Source organism: Enhydra lutris, unplaced genomic scaffold (genome assembly GCF_002288905.1).
Source record: "Enhydra lutris kenyoni isolate GAN:26980312 unplaced genomic scaffold, ASM228890v2 scaffoldscaffold16, whole genome shotgun sequence".
In the NCBI taxonomy this organism is placed as follows: domain Eukaryota; kingdom Metazoa; phylum Chordata; class Mammalia; order Carnivora; family Mustelidae; genus Enhydra; species Enhydra lutris.
Genome location: NW_019154100.1, coordinates 624,961 through 648,090, shown reverse-complemented (window position 1 = coordinate 648,090; position 23,130 = coordinate 624,961). Strand labels below are relative to the sequence as shown.

The window sequence follows — 23,130 nt, the reverse complement described above, 5'->3', positions numbered from 1 at the left end:
CGGGGATAGTACCCAGTTGTGGAGCATCTCTTCGCACACAAGTATCTCGTTAATGCAGTAAGTATAACCAAGTGATTGCTTTCTTCATAATAATGTGAGCTTCGTTTTTACGGGGATAGTACCCAGTTGTGGAGCATCTCTTCGCACACAAGTATCTTAGACGTCTGCCACATTTATCATTCAGAGAACACGCTCAGCTTTCTTTCTTTCTTTCTTTCTTTCTTTCTTTTTTTTTTTTTAGGGTTTTATTTATTTATTTGGCAGAGAGAGACAGGCGAGAGAGGAACACAAGCAGGGGGAGTGGGAGAGGGAGAAGCAGGCGCCAAGCAGTGAGCCCCATGCGGGGCTGGATCCCAGGACGCTGGGATCATGACCTGAGCCAAAGGCAGATGCTTAACGACTGACCCAGGCGCCCCTACTCTCAGCTTTGAAAACCATTCTTCTGCCATGCTATGTGAGAATGTCCTATTCCCTATAAATGGCAGTCATATAAATGTCACTCACATGAAAGAACATTTTTTCTGATACAGTAGGTGTAATTTTATAAAATGGCACATTTATTTGAAGCAGTAACTTTTTTGAGATATGGCTTTTTGCAAGGCCCTGAGTTTTTCAGAATGCTGTGATTTAGCACAGAATGAAATTCCACCTGTGTGTATCCTACCTGCATGGCAAACATTGCCAACCCAGAAAACGGGATGAAGCTTTCCCCTATTTATCAGGCTTCCAGGTTGTAAAGTAAATGGTACATGTGTACAGAGAAATTGGGTCATAGCACTTTCTCCATCGGCAACATTTATGGTCCTGCTGAAGTTCATATAGAAACTTCAGGCTCAGAAACTAATGTGTATAAGACCTAACCCCTAACTTGAGAATAATTTCCTGACTTGTGCCTGGCTTAAGCTTGCTAACTGGTGTTAAAAGTAGCGAAATACATTTTTATAAGCTTGTTAATAAATTGAAAACCCTGGGCCTTGAGCCTTGTTCTGCGCAGTTTCAAGAAAAATAGATCCATATGTCAGAGAATTTTAAAATTGAAGCAATGCTGGGCAGTCACTTTGCTCTTCCCTGTCTCCTGAAGGACCACCCTTAGTCACTCTACCATTGTTAATGCCATTATTAAAAGGACATAAATTCTCCTTTTAAGATCTCCCAAGTAGCTGATTCTGTAGTCTCCCACAGAAACACCATCCAATGTTTCATGATCCTCACCATCTGGTCCTCTTTGTAAGTCATTCGGATCTTTTGTCAACTGCTATTTAAAAATCATTTCCTTTTAAAATCTTAAGAAGACTAAAATCTTAAGAAGACTTAAGCCACTGTCAAATTTATGTACCTAATCACCTTTCAAACTTGAAGACTTGCTAGGGTATCTTGTACCTCGTTTCCTCTGGGTTGTCCTTCAAGAAGGTGGTCATTCGCTATGTGCCTGCACCACATCTACCTGTAATTCTTACTGTGAGACTCTACACAGGCTATGAATTATGTAGTTGTCTGGGGGGAGGGTTTTTTTGAAGTTACAGTTCCTCAAGAAATGACAGAAATTAGACTTTACAAAGACAGGAGCTCTGAAGTCACCTCTTTGACTCTGTTCTTTGTAAATCCAAAGAATATGAGTCAATAGTTAATGATTAAGACTTTCTGAACAGTTCTGCATGATGTGTTAAACCTACTCAAGAGATTTTGAATGACTTTTAGGACATTTCCGAAATGTTCGGAGTTAGCACTTGTTCTTTTGTTGACAAGAAATCACTTCTGGAAGGAATAAAGCCAAGTAAGGATAATTAACGCTCAAAACAATGCATGATGGGGTGCCTGGGTAGCTCAGTTGGTCAAGGAACTGCCTTCAGCTCAGGTCATGATCCCAGAGTCCAGGGATGGAGTCCCACATCGGGCTCCCAGTTCCAGGGGGAGTCTGCTTCTCCCTCTGACCTTCTCTCTCATGCTCTCTCTCAAATAAATAAAATCTTTTAAAAAATGCATGATAAGAAAACATAGTTGGCCTATATACCTAAACAATTTGTTCTTCCAAAATCATTAAGGAAAAGAGAACAAAGATTGGGTGTACTGTCTGAAGATCATCTTTCAGAAATATATCACTGCAAAAAAAAAAAAAAATGCACTACTCTACCAGAAGTATTTCCACTCTAACTAGGCAGGACATTGACACACTGATCCAAATGCTTCTCCACAATAAACTCCCATAAGAGTTTATTACACCACATGTGAGATTCTTACCACATTGTACTTTGACAGTCACATATTTCTACAAACTTATTTTGAGAGAAATATGTTTCTTTTAAATGTAGATTGTATGAACCATCCTAATGCCAGGCTGAAGTAAAGTCCACTTTTCAACTTAAAAGGAAAAAAAAATGTGGCAAAGGGTAATTTTGAAAAGTTAGGAATTATAATTTAAAAAAAAGAAAGAAACTAAGAGGTAGCAATGTCACTGCATATCACATTTCATAGGTTATTAGAACACAAACTAGGTAGTCTCTTTTGCCTGAGCGCCAAATACTGAAGGGAGAAAAATCGCAGGGGGTTCCAGTCAGGTCTCCAGCGATGTTGGCACTAATGCTGGGAATCCAAGGTGGCAGTTAACAGTCCGTGCTGATTCTGCATGTCTCACCTTGACCTGCTCTTTTTACAGAGTGTGGAAACAGCTTTGAACCCAAGTTAAACAGTGGCTGAAGCCATTTTGCACAGACTTTAGTATACTTTCTTGTCCCGTTTCCCAGGTAAATTAGTTCCCATTCTTTAACATGGGGTCCACTGTGCACCTTCCTGTGCTTGGGTCCTTACACGTCACATTATAGCAGTTTGATTCTGGGTCTACATCCTCCCCAAGACTGGAGCCCGGCACGGTACCTGGCACAGACAGTCTGTTCACAAAGTTTACTGAAAACATGAAACCCCACCAAGATATTGATCAAACTGATTCTGAAGTTTGGAAAACATGAACCGTCATGGATGTAGCAGGTTATGGGCCCGGATGCCCCCTGCGCTGTACTGCCTAAGGTCAAAGTGTCCAAGTTCAACTGCTCGCCATTTGAGGAGAAGCGTAAGCTTGCTGTGTACTGTACAGTACATATAAAACAAAGAGTGGGAATTATTATTTTTTAAAAGAAAGAAGAAATTGGCAGGAACCTTAGTGTTTCTTCTCATTAACCTTAGTTTTAGTGACCTTATTATGTTGCTATACTGGGTAAGTTTCATTAAAAAAAATTATAACTATAATACTTTAGAGTCTAATTCATTTTAAGGAGTGATATAATATGATTACAGCATTTAACTGAGGTCATGAAAATTGGAATATTGAATTCTTAACGGTTTTAATTAGTTTAACTTAAGTAAAACACGTTAACCCTTCTTTAATACCTGAAAGCATGGCATAAGATACAAAGCCTAGTGAACAGTTCAAAAGAATTGTTATACCAAGTCATTCTTATACCAAAAAAAAAAAAAAAAAAAAAAAAAATGGATTATGCTCCCAGTTATTTCTTCATAGGAAAGGAAAGCATGTTGAGGTGAAAGCAGTTCACAGGTTGGCGAATGGTTCAGTTCAGTTAATGATGAAAGGTGCCAGTTACCTCTAGTTTTCCCAAATTGTGATCCCCAAGTGTGCATTCTTGAGGCATATCTGGAAAATGGGACTGTATGTGTTTGGGGATGGAATTCACAAAGATGTTCCTGTTTCTGTCTCTCCAAGGGAAGCAGGAGTCTAGAAGGATCAGATTCACAGCCAGCACTGTGTTCATTCCATGTGTGGGGCAGAGAGGGTGTGGGCCCTTTGCTGGGGTAAGAGGGAGCCAACATGGACCCTGTTTTCATTAAAGCCTAGGAGCTTTCTGAGAAGGGAGGCCCCTAAGGAAAGAGATTTAGGGCTAAATTGCAGACAGGACTGGAAAAGTGTATTATCCTATCAGCCAAATGGTCACATACCATTCTTGAGGAGAGGGGATAAGAGGGAGGGAAAAAGCCAGTGGAGTGCTGGTAAAGGACTCTCTAAGGGAAAAAAAAAAAAAAAAAAAAAAAAGTCCTGATTTATAGCATTTGCTGATTCCCATGGTGTGGAAACTCCCACCATGGCTGATTTCAAGACCTCACCTGGCAAGCCAGTCTCCACCCATACCATTGAAAAGAGCTGAGATTGAAAACCAAGGAATTTTAAAAAGGTGCTATCTCATTAAAGAAATATTTTAAACTAGCACAGCTCTCAAGCTTGTATATTAGAGTATAACACAAGGAAAGGGGAAGGAGTTTCAAGAGCACTTTGTCCCCTGGGGTAAGCCAAGGAAAGTCTGCAAGGCCAGATCCTGCCCTGAAGCTCAAGCTGATGGGTCTTGGCAAACATCAGAGGCACTATGGCCACTGAGGAGTCCTTGCCTCTGAGAGCCAGCTTAGAAATAAAAGAAAATGATACCCCAAAGATGGAGACTATATTCCTAAGAATGTGTAAATCACTCCCAGGAGATTTTTTCTTTCTTTCTTTCTTTTTCTTTTTTCCAGATTTATTTATGTGTTTGAGAGAGAGAAAATACCTGCACTCGAGAGCTGGGGGAGGAGCAGAGGGAGAGGGAGAGAATCTCAAGCAGACTCAATGCTGAGCACACAGCCTGAGGGGGGCAGGGGCAGGGGAGTGGGCAGGCTCGATCTCATGACCCTGAGATCATGACCCAGGGGGAAACCAAAAGTTGGACACTCACCCAACTGAGCCACCCAGGTGCCCCAGCCCCAGGAAATTTCTAACAAATGATAAGAAGATAGATAATGTAAAGCAGAATGGAGATTCATCAGCAGGGACTTCGGAGTGGGATCAGATCCAAAGCGAAAATCCTCTACCCCAAAACTAATTTGGCAATTCAGATAATTATATTCAGATAATTTTTAGTGGCCTCAATACGAAGATAAATGACTATTCATAGGAAATTTACTGAAACAATGTTCATTCAAAATTGAAATGATCAAGGGCACCTGAGTAGCTCAGTGGGTTAACTCTGCCTTCAGCTCAGGTCACCATCTCCAGGTCCTGGGATCGAGCCCCAAGTAGGGCTCCCTGCTCAGTGGGGAGTCTGTGTCTCCTTCTCTCTCTGCCCCTCCCCACTTCTGGTGGTCTCTCTGGCATGCTCTCTCTCTTACTCTTGCATATAAATCAATAAAATTTTCAATACAAAAAAAATGGAAATGATCAAATCTCTTGCTAAATGTCTCTGGCCATAGTAGTCCTAGAAAAAGCAAAACCCACTAACTGACACTGAATACTAAGTGGGTTGTTGCAATCCCCAAAGAATCCAATAAGCAAATGCTCATGTAGCCTGTATGAGCCAAATGTCACGTAATCAGAGAGACAGAGCTGTTTTTCTGTTGGTGGCAGTCCAGGTTCTGTCCTGATGCTGAATCTTTGGTGAACTACAGATTCCTAAGAAGTTGTTTGGCATTTAGAAGGTAAATAGAGGTCAAGGCAAATTAACTCAGACAAGACTGAATTCCTGACCTTGTCATCATGAACCCCAGGCTTTAATCAAATGAACTAACTATCCTAGTCAGAGGATAATGAACCTACATGATAAAATTCTTGGCCAGGGAATCAGAATACAGTCTTCATTTATCCCAACAGATGCACTGAGATCTAAATGCAGAAACATGTATTAATAAGATTTCTGGATGAACTAGAATTTCACAAAGAACTTAAAAATAAATAATTTTTCTTTTAAAGTATAATTAAAATAGATAACAGAGTTCTGCATCTCCTTGCTGTCTTGGTAATTCATTGAGTGGTAGTAAAATGTTACTAACAGAATCATAGTTATGGCACAGGCCATAGCTGGTTCTAGTTACTAGCAATTCCTGAGGAAGTATATTTACCCATAAGAACATAAATGTGAAGGTTAGATTTAGTTATGCTCTTGTGACTTGATCAAACCATACAAGTTAAGATTACTGTTTCCTTTTGTATTATTCTACTGGCTAGCATAAAAAGAAAACATCAGTAAACTTGGTTACTATGAGATAAAAAACATTTTCTTACAAAATAACTGAAATAATTTATCAGATTTTCAGTAACCAACCTGCAGTTGGTTATTTAGATTAAAGGCATTAGATGCTAGATATGTTAGTCTGTGACTATTACTAAGTGAGGTATTTCTAATATAGAGGCTAAAATAAGAAATACACTATTATATTTTCAAATAACATATAGACACTGAAAACTAAATGTCAAACAAACAATTAGTAGAAAAATCCATTGATCGTAGATATGTTACATTTTTCATAAACTGCAATCAGAGGTCTTTTTAGGTCAAAGTCTTCTAGTTTTGCTGCAGTAATATATACTTGTCAGAAAAGGATATCGGCTTAAATGTGAATATGCTTGCTTTCCCTGAAGAACCTTGATCTCACTAAATACAGAAATAGCTCAGCGAATAAATTGGATGAGTTCATGTGTTAGTGGAAGCTTTTAAATTTTTAAAACTATTTTTTTGCTTTCCATTTGTCCCTGGGATATATTAAAACAAATGTTTTAATCACACAAAGACTGGCACCGTTGCAGAACTCCCTCCTGCCCCTATGCCTTGAGATGAAAGGAAATACTTGATGGATGGGCTTCAGCTCATTACAGATATGTTGTCAAGTCATGTAGGGCTTTCAGGTCGAAATTCAGAAGGAATAATAAAACAGAAGGAAGAAGTAAAAAAAAAAAAAAGTCCCTATTTACAGGTCTCAAATTAAAATGAAAAATCATGTCACATCTTACAGAGTTTAAAAGCGTTGTTTATACTCTAACTCTCCGGAAGGAGCCAAGACAGATCACTGGATTTGTGTGCTACGACCCCAGTGGAAGTGTATGAGTCCAGTGGACTACTTGTGGAAGAATCCAACATCTTGGATGAACAATCATTTCAGGATTCAAAGTGAATTCTTAAGTGGGGACTATCTTTAATAGTGATTTCATCCAAATGATAAGGGAGGGAGTGTGTGGCCTTATGTGAGAATCAGTATTCAGGAGTACTCTAGGACATCGGTGGGGGGATTTGACCCAAAGGACTTTGTGTCTCATGGAGAACAACTTGTCAGGATTTCCTTGAGACAGTTACAGAGCAAAGCCTTCCTGCAGTCTGACACCAAGCCCTGAGACTGACTCCCTCGATTCTCTTTCCTGTGGGGACTACACACTCATTCTCCCCTCTGGTTTTCATAAAAATAGGAATTCTTGCCTCTCAGACTCAGCCAATGACTATTTTGTGGAAAAAGTTGTGGTAAAGCAGGTGAAATGTTCCTGCAACCGCTTACAACCTCATCAACACCCTGCTTTCTCTCTGACTTTTCCTTCCCTACCATCCCTCTCCAAAAAAGATAGCCTTATCTTTTTTTCATTTGCAGTGGTTCTCAGTCCTGGGTGCTCCTTAGAATTGATTGCTTGTTTGGGTTGGGGCTTTTTGTTGTTCTTGTTTGTTTGTTTTCTTTGGTTGGTTGGTTTTTAGAATACAGATGTCTGGGCTCTACCTCAGACCAATTGATTCAGAATCTCAGGGGGCAAGGCCCTAGCATTAAATATCTACCTCGCTGATTTTAATGTGTGACCAGGGAAGAGAACCACTGTAGCAGGCCATTAACTGAAAGCTAACAAATGGGCAATGGTTCACAATTTTGGCTCAAGAGTAGAATTATCTGGGGGAGCTATTTTGGAGGAAAAAATGCCTCTGCTCTACCCTAGACCAGTTGATTGAGAGTGTCCAAGAGTTTGGTCATCTGCATTTTATAAAAGTTCTCTTCGTGATTCTAAACATGCACCAGGATTGAGAAGCACTGGTTTCTAGCATAACCCTTGGTGGTGGTATTTGCATCTTATAAACCTTAGTGATTCTAAGAAGTTGCTTTGATGGTTGAACAAAAGTCTGGAAAGAGTGCCAAGGAGACATCTCACTGTCTGTACCACCATCATAACCCCTCTCCCTGCATTCCCATCCAAACCAAATTCTATAAAGAGTTTCTTCTTTGCCTACTTATAGTCTTTATGGTTCCCAGCACACTATTTCTGTTACCCACAATTGTGCATTGTGATGATAGTTTTATCTTTATAGTCCTTTTCATGATTATCTCCAAACCATTTTAGAGAAAGTTTTTTTTTTTTTGCACTTTTAGTTTGTCTAAAAATGTAAAATTGGGTAAACTGAAAAACAGTATAATACTATGTAAACTAAGTTTGAATCTTTGTATAAAAGAATTTACCTTAATTTGTATTTTCTATAAATTTCTCAGAATAAAAAACATAAGAGGATTCATGGAGGTTGATTTTTCCTTTCAGGTCTATCTGCACCTGAGAGGGAGGGGGAGATTTTCTTTCCTCTTCCCATTTTTACAAGTGGTCTTATATTCATAAGTATTTACATATTTTCCCCTTCACTCTGCGAACACATTAGGGGAAACAAAAGGCCCATTTTCAAAAAAAAAAAGATAAGAAAATGTACACTGTTCAGAAGTGGCATGGTTGGGTTGTTGATTCCTGTTCTTCTTACTAAGAGGAATGATGAATAGGATCTCTTCCAGGGCAAAGAGAAGGGAGAAAGGTCAATTTGCTCTCTCGCTGCTGATACACAATGGATTTTAAAATTTTATTTTGATGTATTCTCCAAATGAGGGCTATGCATATACAGAAATATACTGCTTAGGATGAAAAGAAGTCCATTATACAACTTTAGATTTGTATCTATTTATCAGATAACTGTACACTGCTACTATGCTTTGACATGAATTAATATCATAATAAAGATTGTGATTATCTCCTAAACAAACCAAATAGGCTGTTTTGTATTTTTGGAATAAGCCAAAAATCATTGATTTGTTAAGTATAAGCATTTAAAATAAACAATTTTTTATAGCTATGGACAAGATTATCCTAAAACTTCTATGGGAAGGCAAAGGAACTAGAATTTCTGAAATAATTCTGAAAAATGAAAAAATAATAAAGTGGGAAGAATCAGTCTACCTAATTTTAAGTCATCAAAACTGCATAGCGTTGGCGGAGGGTAGACACATTGATCAATGGAACAGAATAGAGAACCCAGAAATAGAGCCACATGTGTACGGCAACTAATTTTTGAAAAAGGTACAAAAGCAATTCAATGAAAGAAGGATGGTCTTTTAAACAACTGATAGGGAAGTAATTAGATATTCATAGGGAAAAAAATGAACTTGGCTTAAACCTCAGAATTTATACAAAAATTAACTCAAAATAGATAATGGATTTAAATGTAAAATATAAAACTATCAAGATTTGAGGAGAAAATATTCAGGACTAAAGCCTAGGTGAGGAATTCCTAGATATGAAATGAAAAGCACAATACATAAAAGAGAAAAGGCAATATGATAAATTTAACCAAAATTAAACACTTCTGCTCTGTCAGCAACCCTGTTAGGATGATGAAAATACAAGCTACATAGCTAGAGGAAGTATTTGAAGACCATGCATCTGACAAAGACCTCATATCTAGAATATATAAAAATTCAACAGTGAAAAAACAAAAACCCAACTAGAAAATGGCCAAGACGAGATGACTTTTCACCAAACAGGGCATATAGATAAAAGAGAAGCGAATGAAGGAGCCCATACAAGTGGACCACTACTCGACAAGAAAAAGGCACCAACTGATAGGTTTACCTGCTTGGAGGGATCTCGAGGGCATTAGGGGAAGTGAAAAAAAAGACATTTTTGTGAAAAGGTCACATGTTGTGTGATTTTATTTATAAAACATTCCCCAAATGACAAAATTAAAGATTTAGACAACAGATGGATAGTTTCCAGGGGTTAGGAGAGCAGAGATGGAGTGGTACCGAAGAGTTCTGCATCCTGATTGCCCCCAGTGGATCCACGAACCTATCTTTGGGATAAAATAACATAGAATGATCTGCACACGTTACACCAATGTCAGTTTCCCAGTTCTGACTTTGCTCTATAGCTACGTACAATGTAACCATTAGAGCAAACGAAGGATTTGCAGGAACCTCTGGTACTATCTCTAAGACTTCCTGTGAATCTATAATTATTTCAAATAAAATGAGTCTTTTGTTAGTAGCACTGATTTATTAAGTATAAACATTTAAAATATGCGATTTTTGTTTTCTTGTTTGGACATTTCCACGTTTCTCATATGCTGGAACTCTCCTAAATTGGGACCCTCTCTAATCTCTGACTTCTGGGAAGTGACAGAAGTAAACCGCAAAAGCCAGACAAGTGCTAACATCCTCATGGGATGCTTCATTGAAATGTCCCAGAAGAATGCCGCCTCAGGTTCCCTAGGCCTGGGGTGGGATCTGCAGACGGAGGGGGGGGTGGGATCTACATGACCCACACCTGATTCCCCCCTATGCCATGTACACACGTGCGTGCATGCACACACACACACACACACACACACACACACACACGCTTCTCTACTTCAAAGTCATCTTTGCCATCTTTGCATCTGTGTTGTTGGTTATCAGTCTCTTAAACTATATGAACACCAGGTGTAATCACTTTACCTATATTGGCCCCCGTCTCCACCAGCCTCTCTAGGAGACGCAAAATCGGTCCTGGAGATTTTCCAGTCCAGAGGTATTCTTGTTATGTTTCCTGTTACAGAACTGAGGTCTGTAAAGAGCAGAAGGAAAAAGAAATTGCCCTGCTATGTTTTAACTATCTGAACCCCCTTTCCCTTAATAACTCTGCTTCCTGTGTACCACCTTTCTTATTTTCTTTATTCCTTCTTCCTACATCTAAGAGTAAAATAGGATTAGGAAACTTTTTTTAAGTCATTGCATAAGAAATCTTACACTACTTCCATAAATCCATGTTTACACATGGGAGCTATTTTGAATTACAAATAGTCTGAAATAGGCGTAACTTCCTTATTTACATAGTACTTACTGTAAGACGAACCCTCAACTTGATCTCCCTTGTGGTTTAGATTATGCATACATCTCATTTTTATGAACTCCTATTATTAGAATTTTTTTCCGAGAGTTCAGAATGAAACTCTTCCAAAGAATTACCAACTTTTTTATTTTTTACATGTTATTTCATCATCCCAGTTATGGGAACTGAGGTCTGATCATTTTTCTTTTTCCACACACAAAAATAACAATAATAATAATAGCAACAACAAAAATGTTGTTCTTGTCCTGGGTTGATTTGCAAGCAGAGCTGGTGACAGTGGTTTGCAACGCAAATGGTTTACCAGGGAAGTGATTCCAAGGAGCAGGAGTGAGAGGCAAGGGGCATAAACTAGGATCATAAGAAAGGTCACAGGAGAGAATATTAAGTCGGCCACCCCTATAGAGGAGTGGTGCTCTATTCCACTGGAGCTTTCTGACATATAAAATGTGTCAGAACTGAGTGCCAGATGATGAAAGTGTAAGCACCTGTTTTTTCATGGAGTCCCATTCTCCATTGGTCTGTGGTGGCCCCACGGGTCATACATGTCTGAATGCTAAGCAGGTACGGGTATCAGAGGAGTCTCAGGACAAGAATCCAGAAATACAAGATGTGGGTCCCCAAAGTGGACCTCTATTAGGCAATGGAAGTTCAGCAGATCTCCATTACTGCCCAATGACCAGAAATAGAACGCGGAGGATTTGAAGAACTCCTCAAGATGTCGCCAACACAATTATAAACCTTAGAACTTCGACACCTTGATAAGGACTAATTGCCCAATGGAATGACTCTATTTCTTTCTAAGTCAATCAGTGATGTTTTAATATTTCCTTACTGTCTTTGTACCTACAATTTGCCCAGTGAAGTCTGTGAAAGTTTAAGAAATTGAAAATAATTTCAGTGGTTGGTATAACAACCCAAGTGTGTTACACTGGATTGCCAAGCTGCATTTTAAGAGGGAAAAATTAAAATAAGTAAGAATTACAAATGAGAGAAATTCACACTTGAGCTGTTTATACATCTGTGTTTTGATAAACTCATATGTTCTAAAGTCTTTTCTTATAGGGTTTCATTTGTAAGAAATAAGTGGGGAAAGCAGAAACTTCTTAAGAATTATTGAATGCTATTTCAGATAAATTTTATCTATTTCTAATATTCAGTTATAGAAGCATAATTTACCCTTAATTTATAAAATTTATATAAAGGTTATATTAATTAGGTAATCAATAGATTGAAAAATTAGAAAATCACTAGATTATTTGAATAATCTATTAATGACAGCCCATTTACTAAGTACTTACTATGTCTCAAGAAATGCTTTAAGATACATTAATTCATGGGGCACCTGGGTGGCTCAGTTGGTTAAGCATCTGACTCTGATTTTGGCTCAGGTCATAATCTCAGGGATGTGAAATCAAGCCCCTCATGGGGCTTCACGCTGGAAGGGGTGCCTGCTTGGGATTCTCTCCTCGCCCTCCCACCCCATGATCTCTCTCCCCACTCCCTGCCAAAAGAAAAAAAAAGATACATTAATTCATTTAATCCTCACAATGTCTTCAAAGTATGATGAAACTGAGACATCAAGAGTTTGAGCAACTTACCCACACTGATAGTGCCAGCAGGAGTTGGAACAAAAAAAAAAGAAAAACAGTGCTTTTTAGTTAACATCTCCATTAAAAAAAAAAAAAAAGTTTATGACAGGTCAGAATAAATTAAGGTAGTGGCCAAATTGTCAAAGTAGAGTCTGGACTAACTCTCTGTTTGCAACAATTAAGGTGATCCAAGTGAGAATATGTCAATAAAGATAGCATCCATCCCATTAAAGGACACTGGTAACTTTATCAAATCTGTATTTTACTTGCAAATGTCCGTCTGAATATAAAAGAGAGAAAAATAATATCTGAGGGAAAACGCTGGATAAAAAGTGAGGGGATAGCCAGCCAACCGACATTCTTTGAACACATTCATAATAATGAAGCCATCATTCACCAGTTTGAGAATTTGAGTTTTAACAAGTAGGTATGAACTGATTAGCAGCTTATATTACAAAAGTAGTGACTTATATTATAAATTGTTAAAGTAGTTTGCATTGGCAGGTGCTACAGAGAATTTCGGAAAGACCCAGCTATGCTTCCATAGGAGAGGCCCGGTGTCCTCTTTAGGCATTCCTCCACCTTGCTCATGCCCTTCTCTGACTCAGTGCAGGCTGTCAGTCACCAGATAGTTCTACAAATGACTCAGCTGTGGTGATTCAATCAATTATTTGAAGAGTTTCAGTGGAAGTACAGGGTAGTCTTATATTTCCTGTCCATTTCTTCCATGACTTCTCACTACCTGCAAAGCTCTAAATGGTCTGCTTATGATACAGGTATACCTTTCGATAAGCTCAGGTAAGAATATAGGTATTTTCCAAAGGCTACAATGGAAAGGGCAAATTTCTGAAATCCCATTAAAAAGGTGTGAGCTTCCTGTGCTCTACAATTGTCATGAAATCCACCATGTAAGAACTGAATAGTGACTACATCTGGTTTAAATTTCACAGCAAATTCATTGACGGTTTCTTTAAAGCCATTTGGGTGATAGAAGCAATGTCTTTACAACATCCTCCCAACTTCTTTCCTTCTCCCTTATTCTTCCCAGTGGTTACACTTTAATCACTCACCCTTCTCTTCATTACGCGTCCTACACTGTGCCTGGCACACAGAGCAAAGAGCTCCTTCCAACACCTCCATTCTACCTTTCTAATATCACTCAACAAATTTTGTCAAGGAGTGCCCTGTCCATCATAGTCAGTGCTCTTGTTAGCACTGGGGATACATTACTGAACAAAAGAGACCAAAAAAAGAAAAGAAAGAAAGAAAGGAAAAGGTTAACTGAAAATTTACTCTAAAAGGTAAATGTTATTTAAAATAAATAATTTTTTGAGAAAAATTCATTACTGAAAGAAAAAAATAATGTTCTTCAGAATAACCTATATTTTTGGACCGTAGGAATTTGAGAATTTTTATTTCGTTTGTCTTTAAATTTCAAAAGCTTTTAAAAGGTAACTCACATGCTTTATAACCATATTTCAGTTTAGTTTTAATTTGCATTTCTTTTATTTTGGGTAAGATTAAGATTTTTTTTACTATATTATATCACCTTAGGATGAAAATCAATTTATATCCTTTTCGCAATTTTCTATTGGGCGATTTTTTTTTTAATTTGTAGGAGTTAAAAATATTTTTTGTTCTTTGTTGATGATTTTCTGACTTTGCTTACAGTGGTTTCTGCTTTGTAGGTATTATTCATTTTTATGAAATCACAGTTTTATGTAATATATATAACAATTTTTACTTTTAATTTAGATACTAGACTCCAGGTTGAGGGAGATATTTTGTGTTTTTGTTTATCCCTTTATTCTTTACCGATTTCAGGGATTTGTGGTATAGAAAAGGGCCTTTTCCCTCTAAAGTTACAAAAGAATTCTCCATAGTTCCTTCTAGTTTTATTATAGTTCTACTTAAGATAGATACAGGGGCACCTGGGTGGCTCAGTCATTAAGCGTCTGCCTTCAGCTCAGGTCATGATCCCAGAGTCCTGGGATCGAGTCCCACATCGGGCTCCCTGCTTGCTGGGGAGCCTGCTTCTCCCTCTCCCACTCCCTCTGCTTGTATTCCCTTTCTCACTGTGTCTTTATCAAATAAATAAATAAAATCTTAAAAAAAAAGATACATAAGTAGATACATACATACATACATACACACACACATAATTTAAATCTTTAATATATTTTAAATTTACTTTGAAGAGGAGTATGACATGTAGATTCAACTTTTTCTCCCAATTGGCTATTTAGTTGTCCCAATATTTGCTCCTGAATAACTTTCTTCTCACTGACTTGAGATGACATCTTTATCATATATGCAGAGGTCAATTTCTGTACTTTTTACTATTTCACTGAACATTTTCTATTCCTGTGACACTGCCATATTACTTCATTATTTTAGCTTTATAGTATTTATTTTTTAAAGAGTTTATTTATTTATTTGACAAAGAGATCACAAGAAGGCAGAGAGGCAGGCAGAGGGAGAGTGGGAAGCAGGCTCCCGGCCGAGCAGAAAGCCTGATGTGGTGCTCCATCCCAAGACCCTGAGATCATGACCTGAGCCGAAGGCAGAGGCTTAACCCATTGAGTCACGCAGGTGCCCCTTAGCTTTATAGTATTTAAATATTCAATAGAACTAGCCCTCTATTCATTAGTTTTTCAGAATTTAGAAATTAATTTAGGGAAAACTGAGAGCAGCATAAAGTTGACCAGCCCATCCAAGAACATGCTGTACCTTTAGATTTACATAAACCTTCTCTGGGTCTTAAGGGAATTTTATATTTTTCTTCATATAGATCTTGTACCTGTCTTGTCATCTTGCTACATTTATTCCTAAATATTTTCCCTATTCTGCTACAGCTTTAAGTAGGGTCCATTTGCAAACTAATTTTTTTAGTATGTGAAGAATATTGATATTAATTGGGCTCCTAAACAAGATCCTGGATTGATTTTATATGTATGGTACTTCTTCAGTTGACTTTCGCAAGTTCTCTGAGACTACAGTTTCATCATCCACAACCCCTTTTGAATTTCTATACCTCAGATTTTTTTCTGTGGTCTAGTTGTGTTAGCTAGAATTTCCAAACAATAAACTAAAGTGGTCAAAGCAGATACATTTGTCTGGCTTATGGCCCATCTGGTTTATGGCTTTATTGGGAGGTTTCTAGAATTTTTTTTTTTTTTTTTTGGCAATTCTCTTTTAAGTTAGATTCTAGATTTTAGGTTGAGAGAGATACTTTGTATGTTAAGGAAATACCTGTCTGCTCCTTTTTTTTTTTTAACTATGAGTCAAAAATAAATGTCAAATTTTAACATCTGCCCATCTAGCATCCACAAATATGACTGTATTTTTCTCCTTCAATCTTCTAATATGATAAGTTATATGAATAGATTTTCTAATACTGAGTTTACAGAACTCATCTTTACATTCCTAGAATAATCTCCATTTGATCAACGTCCATTTTCTTTTAACAAGCTGCTGGATTCTGTTTGCTGATGTTTTATTTAGGATTTTTTGTATCATGAAACATAAAGAAATTGCTCTACAGTTTCCTTACTAGTGCATTCTTTGCTAGAGTTTGCTCTGAGAACACTTGGAACTGTTAGGTGTTGGGCAAAGTTGGTATCATTGCAACACATATCCGTAGTTTAAAGCATCCACCAACAAGTGTCCTGATTTTTCACTGCATCTCTTTATCCAACAGAAGAAGTTTTTGACTAGTGATTTTTTTCAATCAGACACATATGAGAATATATATGACAATAATTTTTCCATGTTGAGCATTCCTATATTGTTGGCTATTTCTGTTATTATCTTTCAGTTATGGAAAAGACTTCTACAGGTGCATTTCCTTCTACTATGAATTCTTCAGAAAAGCAAGAGACTGTATGTATTTTTGGAACTGGAGATTTTGGAAGATCACTGGCACTCAGAATGCTCCAGTGTGATTATTCTATTGTTTTTGGAAGTAGAAACCCACAGAAGTCCAGTTTGCTGCCCAACGGTGCAGAGGTCCTGAGCTACTTAGAAGCAGCCCAGAAATCAGACATCATAATCTTAGCAGTCCACAGAGAGCATTACGATTTTCTCAAGGAACTAACTGAGGTGCTCAAAGGAAAAATATTGGTCGACATCAGCAACAACCTTAAAATTGATCAGTACCCAGAATCCAATGCAGAGTATGTCGCTCAGTTGCTGCCCGGAGCCCACGTAGTAAAAGCATTTAATACCATCTCAGCCTGGGCTCTCCAGTCTGGAGCACTGGATGCAAATCGGCAGGTAAGATTAAATTATTAATTTACACTCAATCTTTAAAAGGTGAAGGTTTTGGGGCGCCTGGGTGGCTCAGTCAGTTAAGCCTCTGCCTTTGGCTCAGGTCATGATCTCAGGATCCTGGGACTGAGCCCACCATTGGGCTCCCTGCTTAGCGGAGAGCCTGCTTCTCCCTCTCCCCACCACTCATGCTCTCTCTCACTCTCTCTGTCTCTCTCTCAGATAAACATATAAAATCTTAAAAAAAAAAAAAAGCAAATGTTTTAATGCGCACTTACCTCAAAGATGCCAAAACAGAATTCCAAAATAAAACACCAACTAAACATTTCCATTTGCTAATATGTGCTGCAGATAATTTTCTTAGGTTTAACCAAGTAAAGTAGTCGATGCTGTGATTTATTTCTCATTGTCAGCACTCTCAGTTTTTAGTTTGATGGAACCCAATGGTGTCAGGTTCCATGTACGTACTAAAAAATAACAGACTGTTGATGGATAACCTTTCCATTCCTATTACACTGTATGAAACTGGTTCCATTTATTCACTGAGATTAAACATAATCCGTAAGTGTTGTAGCACCCACGAATACAGAAGAAAAACCATTCACCCTGTGGAGAACCAAGTCCTATGGTATCAGTGTGATATGCTTAGAACCACTCTCAACTTGAACCCTGGTACTTAACCATCTAGCACATTTGTGCAAGTTTAAAACATACTGCTTCCACGCCCTTGTCTGAAAGGCATGTTCTTGTTTTCTTGTTCTGCATGGTGCTTACATAGACTTTCAAAGTAATGCCCAAAGTAAAGAGTAAGTATTATTTAATTATTTATTAATTGAGTATTCTTAACCCAGGTGTTTGTCTGCGGAAATGACAGCAAAGCCAAGCAAAGAGTAATGGATGTTGCTCGTACTCTTGGACTTACTCCACTGGATCAAGGATCTCTCATGGCAGCCAAAGAAATTGAAAACTACCCCCTGCAACTATTTCCAATGTGGAAGCTCCCCTTCTGTTTGTCTGCTATTCTGTGTGTCTTCTTCTTTTTCTACTGCGTTATAAGAGACATACTCTACCCTTATGCTAATGGCAAGAAAGACAGCACATTTCGCTTGGCTATTTCCATTCCAAATCGTATCTTTCCGATAGCAGCACTTACATTGCTTGCCTTGGTTTACCTCCCTGGTGTTATTGCTGCCATTCTGCAACTGTACCGAGGGACAAAATACCGCCGATTCCCAGATTGGCTTGACCACTGGATGCTTTGCAGAAAGCAGCTTGGCTTGGTGGCACTGGGATTTGCCTTCCTTCATGTCCTCTACACACTTGTGATTCCTATTCGTTATTATGTACGATGGACACTGAAAAACAGAACTATTACCCAGGTAAATCTTTACTCATTTGTATTCTCCAGTTCCTTAAACCAAAGAGAAGTCTTGCTACATCATATTCCATTTCACAATTATAGAAAATTGCTCTCCTAAGCATCTTTATTTTTTAAAGTACTAGAGCTCCTGTCAGGTTTTGGTTATCTTCTCTTTTGTTGTTGTTGGTTTGGTTTGGCTTTTGGTTTTTGATTTGTTTGTTTTTTTTTTTAATGAATGCAGTTGAGACATTATACAATTATTGAGAATGAAAGTTAGATTTCCAGGTTCACTTGGATCCAGATGTGTATTCCCAGGACTCATAGGGCTACGGGCAAACTGACAGATTTGGGGGCTCAGGAAACCTACTAACACCTACTTGAATTCCTTGGGGAGGGGGTGCAGTCAATAAACGTAAACCAATGTGTTTTCAAGCTTCTATTTTTATGCATGCTGCTTGCTTTTGGAAGTCAACACCAACTACCTTCTAAGTAAGGGGGCTGTTCAAACCTGTGTCACAGGAAGGTAAACAAATTCACAAAAGGGTACTTATAACTTCATTAATGTTTGACTTGCAGAGAGCCATCCTCAATAACCAGAAAACTAAACAATTCTGAGCAAATGTCAAATACTATTTTCTGCATAGTCAAAAATGCAGAGAGAATCAGTTCAGAGAGTTTTAAAGCAGTCCCAGAGGAAGTGCTACCCATCCATTCTAGTTTGGAAATAATTGGTTTTGATCAATCTTACTGCATTTTCAAAGTTTATGAGTCGATAACTCATTGATGGTACTTCTGTGGAATTCTCTACATTATTTCCCTCACAAATACATGGGAAGTTCTTGGGTAGGAGTCCCATTTTAAGGGCCTGATTTTTCTCAGTCTGTGGTGTGACAGACTTGATGCTGTATTACGACAAAAATAAACATGAAAGAACCCAAACTTTGTATGTGTGAATAATCAGCATATAAAGCAGAAAAACAGAGTCCTGATACAATCATTTGAGAACAACGAGTTTTGCTTGGGGAACGAGAAACCATATGGTAAAGAAGGTTTAAGTAAATGTTTACTTTGTTTTAGAATTTATAGGGTCAATTAAAACTTTCTACACAACTCCTAGAGTCAACTATTATAATAAAGTCCCAGCAGAACCAATTACTATTTCTACCAAGAAATATCATTTCCAAGTGTATTTTTCTCTACAGCTATTTTTAAGTGATTATTAAGAAATACATACAATTCATCGGGAGCCAATACACCATGCAGAAGTATTTTTCAGTCCCCTTAAAAGTTTGGGCAGTTTGTAAAAAAATTTAATTTTTAAAAATTGCTTTTAATTTTTCTTAGGCACTAGCCAAGACAGACGATCCATTTAGCACCGCTACTGCCTGGCTTAATGATTCGTACATAGCTTTGGGAATCCTTGGATTTTTCCTGTTTGTACTTTTGGGAATCACTTCCTTGCCATCAGTTAGCAACATGGTCAACTGGAGAGAATTCCGATTTGTCCAGGTAAGGACTTCTAATATTGAATCTCCTTTATATTGCAAAATAATTCTGACTTTACAAATATTTTCATTTTTCTCTCTTACTATGCATAAATTTTCATTTTGCTCCTTCACTTCCCTAGCAATGTCACAAAAATAGCAATTGAACCAAATTCAAGTGAGAAAGTGCTAAACTCTGGTACCAAAAGGCATACCATAATAGTTTTGTTTCCTAGCTGGGCATCACATGCCAAGATCACTGCCTACTCCCAGAGCCACAGGTCAGAGGAGAGAGTGAAAAATACCAACACTATTAAACTTTGTATGAAGGAATGTGCTAGATGCAATGTGAAGAGAAACCCAAAGACAAAATTTCTATTTCTGAAAATCAACCTTAACATCTGTACTGATACATATTGATACAAAAGGGCATATATTAAACTCAAATTTAAAACCATCAAAGCAAGCTATGTTAGACTGTAATCATACCAGACCCAGTGCTGGTCTGTAAGGGGGAAAATTGTTGTTTCCCACGTATCAACCACCAGATACCTCACTAAAGGCACTTAGTTATCATTCTTATAGACCAGTAATACTCCAAGTGTGGTGCCTAGAACCTCACCATCAGCTGGGATCTTATTAGAGACACAAGTCCCCAGGCTCCACCCAGACCTAATGAATCAGAAACACTGTGGCCCAACACTGTGGCCCAACACTGTGTGGCCCAACACTGTGTTTTAACAAGCCTTCCAGATTATTCTGATGCATGCTTGTTGTGAACCAGAATAATAATAGAAAAGACCATTAGTAACTGAAATTAGATTTGAATTTTATAAAACTATTTGAATTTCAAAAGTCTTGCAGTTTCTCCCAGAGAACAAATGCAGTCAACATTTTCTCATGTTAACACCTTTAGTCAAGGCATTAAGACAGAAATAAACATTGAGCTTTAGAATTTAGGCCAAAACAAGCAAATAAAAGTGAATTTGCTAATTGTTCTTTATTGCAATAGAAATTAGCTAGCATCTGCTTTTAGTCAGTAACATAAACTAATGTGGTACTTCTTGAGGACATACTGTAACTTATTCATCTCTGGCCTCCAGAAAAGTTGATCAAGGAAAGAGTTTTACCATTGGGGAAGAAATCAAGGTATATTATTTATTCTAACTGAGAAGAGTTTACACTTAGCAAACTTTCCCATCCCCAGCCAGGTTAAGATGAAACCAACTTAATCCCCTTCACCTATATTGCCCATCCTGGGAATTAAAGTACAGCACAGGAAATATAGTCAATAGTATTGTAATAACATTGTATGGTGACAGCTTGTGCCTACACTTATCGTGGGGAGCAGTACAAAATGTATAGAACTGCCAAATCAAGATGTTGTATACCTGAAACTAAGACGATGTTGTATGACAACTATACATCCTTCTAAAAACTTTTTGAAGGATGAAACCACCATATCATTAGTAAGCACAATCTTCTTTTTTTTAATGCAATATTTATCATCCCAAAGGAGGGTTAATGCTTTCTCCAGTACTTAGCAGAGTGTTCTAAATATTTCAGATGTCAAACATTTGTGGTTGGTAATGAATATCCTTCATTGGCTTAGAGTGTTTCACTTTAAAATATAAGTACAGTGTTGATGTATGTATATCTTTTTCTTGCTTATATAGTCCAAACTGGGTTATCTGACCCTGATCTTGTGCACAGCCCACACCATGGTGTACGGCGGGAAGAGATTCCTCAGTCCTTCGAGTCTTAGATGGTATCTTCCTTCAGCCTACGTGATAGCACTCATCATTCCCTGCACCGTGCTGGTGATCAAGTTCATCCTCATCCTGCCGTGTATAGACAAGACCCTCACACGAATCCGCCAGGGCTGGGAGAGGACCTCAAAACCAACATCAAATGGACAATATTTAAAGCGAAGTTCAATTTGCCTGGATTCTCAACTCTAGTATTGTATATTTAGAGAAGACTGTGTAATGGGCACAGTTAAGAAAGCATTTTTCTCCCACCATGGTTTGAAGTTTGTTAACAGAGAAGAACTGTTGCCTGACTTTGAGAAATTGACAGACAGGGCTAGAACACCATTTAATCTCGAGGTTAGTGATGAATCTATGTAGGTCCCTGCCTCTCTTCTTCCCAGAGGCAGTGGGCTGAGGTCACAGTGAACTTTGTGGTTTCACACTAAAGTGTTTTGTTTTGTTTTTTAACATGCATGACCTAATGTCTTGCAAAATCCAGGAGAAATATATGCAACTTCCTTCTCTGGTTCAAGGGCTGAGTGCAATGAAATGGAAAACAGTAAGATGGTGGCCACTGATAAAGGCTTTCGGAGGTATGTCTGGAAAAAAAAAAGGGTCAAATGAAGTAAAAAGAATGAGAATTTTTCTTACTGTTCTTTCTAAGTGAAGGTGATCCTAAGTATTGCCATAGTGAATTCTAGAGTGAAAAGTGCTCTTCAATTTTGCTTTTGCCAACCCGGATGGGTGCTGTGGAGAACTATTTCATAACACAACAAAAATATCACCATTGATGGAAAGTAACCATGGGCTGAATACATGCAAATCTATTACCGTTGTTATAAGATTCTTCCTCTACAAAGAATAGGTGTAGGGAAGATTGAGTTCAAATGGAGAGATATCCACTTGTTGTTTTTCAATGTACAATGAGCAAGGAAGGGTTGATAAAAGCCCTTGCACAGAAAGTTGAAATAAGCCAGAATTTTAGACAGCAAGCTAAATAAACTTTATAAAGTTGCACTCTACTAGGTTTTGTATGATTTCAGTATTGTGGTATGCTTTTTGAATAGCATATTCCAAATATATTGTTCAGTACTAATCATCTATGAATTGGATTTCTAGCATTAAAAAAGTAGCTGCTGTAATTTTTCAGGGCTTATTATAATTTTAAGCAGTGAAATTAAGTGAATAATGAAAAAGTAAGTTTGACCCAGGCATTGATGAGAAAATTATGTAAAGTCTTAGAGTAGAAAGGTGTGAACAGTAGCTGAAATATGGGACTTGGTTCTTTCTCCAATCTTTGCTGGAATGCAGGGTGGTTTTCTCTGTTTTTCCTGTGCTGACTGTGCCATTTCCAAGATGACCTTCAGCAGGATTAGTCTTCCTGGCTCATGCATGGAGCTGGAAGAACCTCAAGCACCCTCTTCCCACAAACCAAAATAACCAAAAGCCTTTGGGATTGACATTTTTCTGCCTACTCTATAAAGGCCATCTATTTTTCTTTTTTTTTTTCAATTTTTATTATCATATATGCTACATGATGCAAAATGATTAAAATATATGAAAACATCACCCACCACCCAGGCTATTTCTCTACAAAACTTTTGGATAACAGTTTCATCTACACTATGTATTCAATTTTACATCTTTCCTTTTTCACTTAATATATCAGTGGTTTCGTTCTCTTACATGGTATGCATGTATTATTAGTGGCTGCAATATATTAAGTCAAATGGGCATTTATTTAACCACTGCACTAATT

At 37.8% G+C, this 23,130-nt stretch overlaps 1 protein-coding gene across 1 annotated transcript in view; it reads left to right on the top strand.

The window, feature by feature from the left end:
* Window positions 1-21,983, top strand: part of LOC111147379 (STEAP4 metalloreductase) — a 23,041-nt gene extending 1,058 nt beyond the window's left edge. Inside the window, exons 2-5 of the mRNA XM_022503383.1 lie at window positions 16,325-16,782; window positions 17,628-18,155; window positions 19,481-19,645; window positions 21,297-21,983. Of these exons, the coding sequence (XP_022359091.1) occupies window positions 16,327-16,782; window positions 17,628-18,155; window positions 19,481-19,645; window positions 21,297-21,581 (1,434 nt within the window). The 5' untranslated portion in view covers window positions 16,325-16,326 and the 3' untranslated portion in view covers window positions 21,582-21,983. The remainder of the gene's footprint in view (window positions 1-16,324; window positions 16,783-17,627; window positions 18,156-19,480; window positions 19,646-21,296) is intronic.
* The last annotated feature ends 1,147 nt before the right edge of the window (window positions 21,984-23,130 follow it).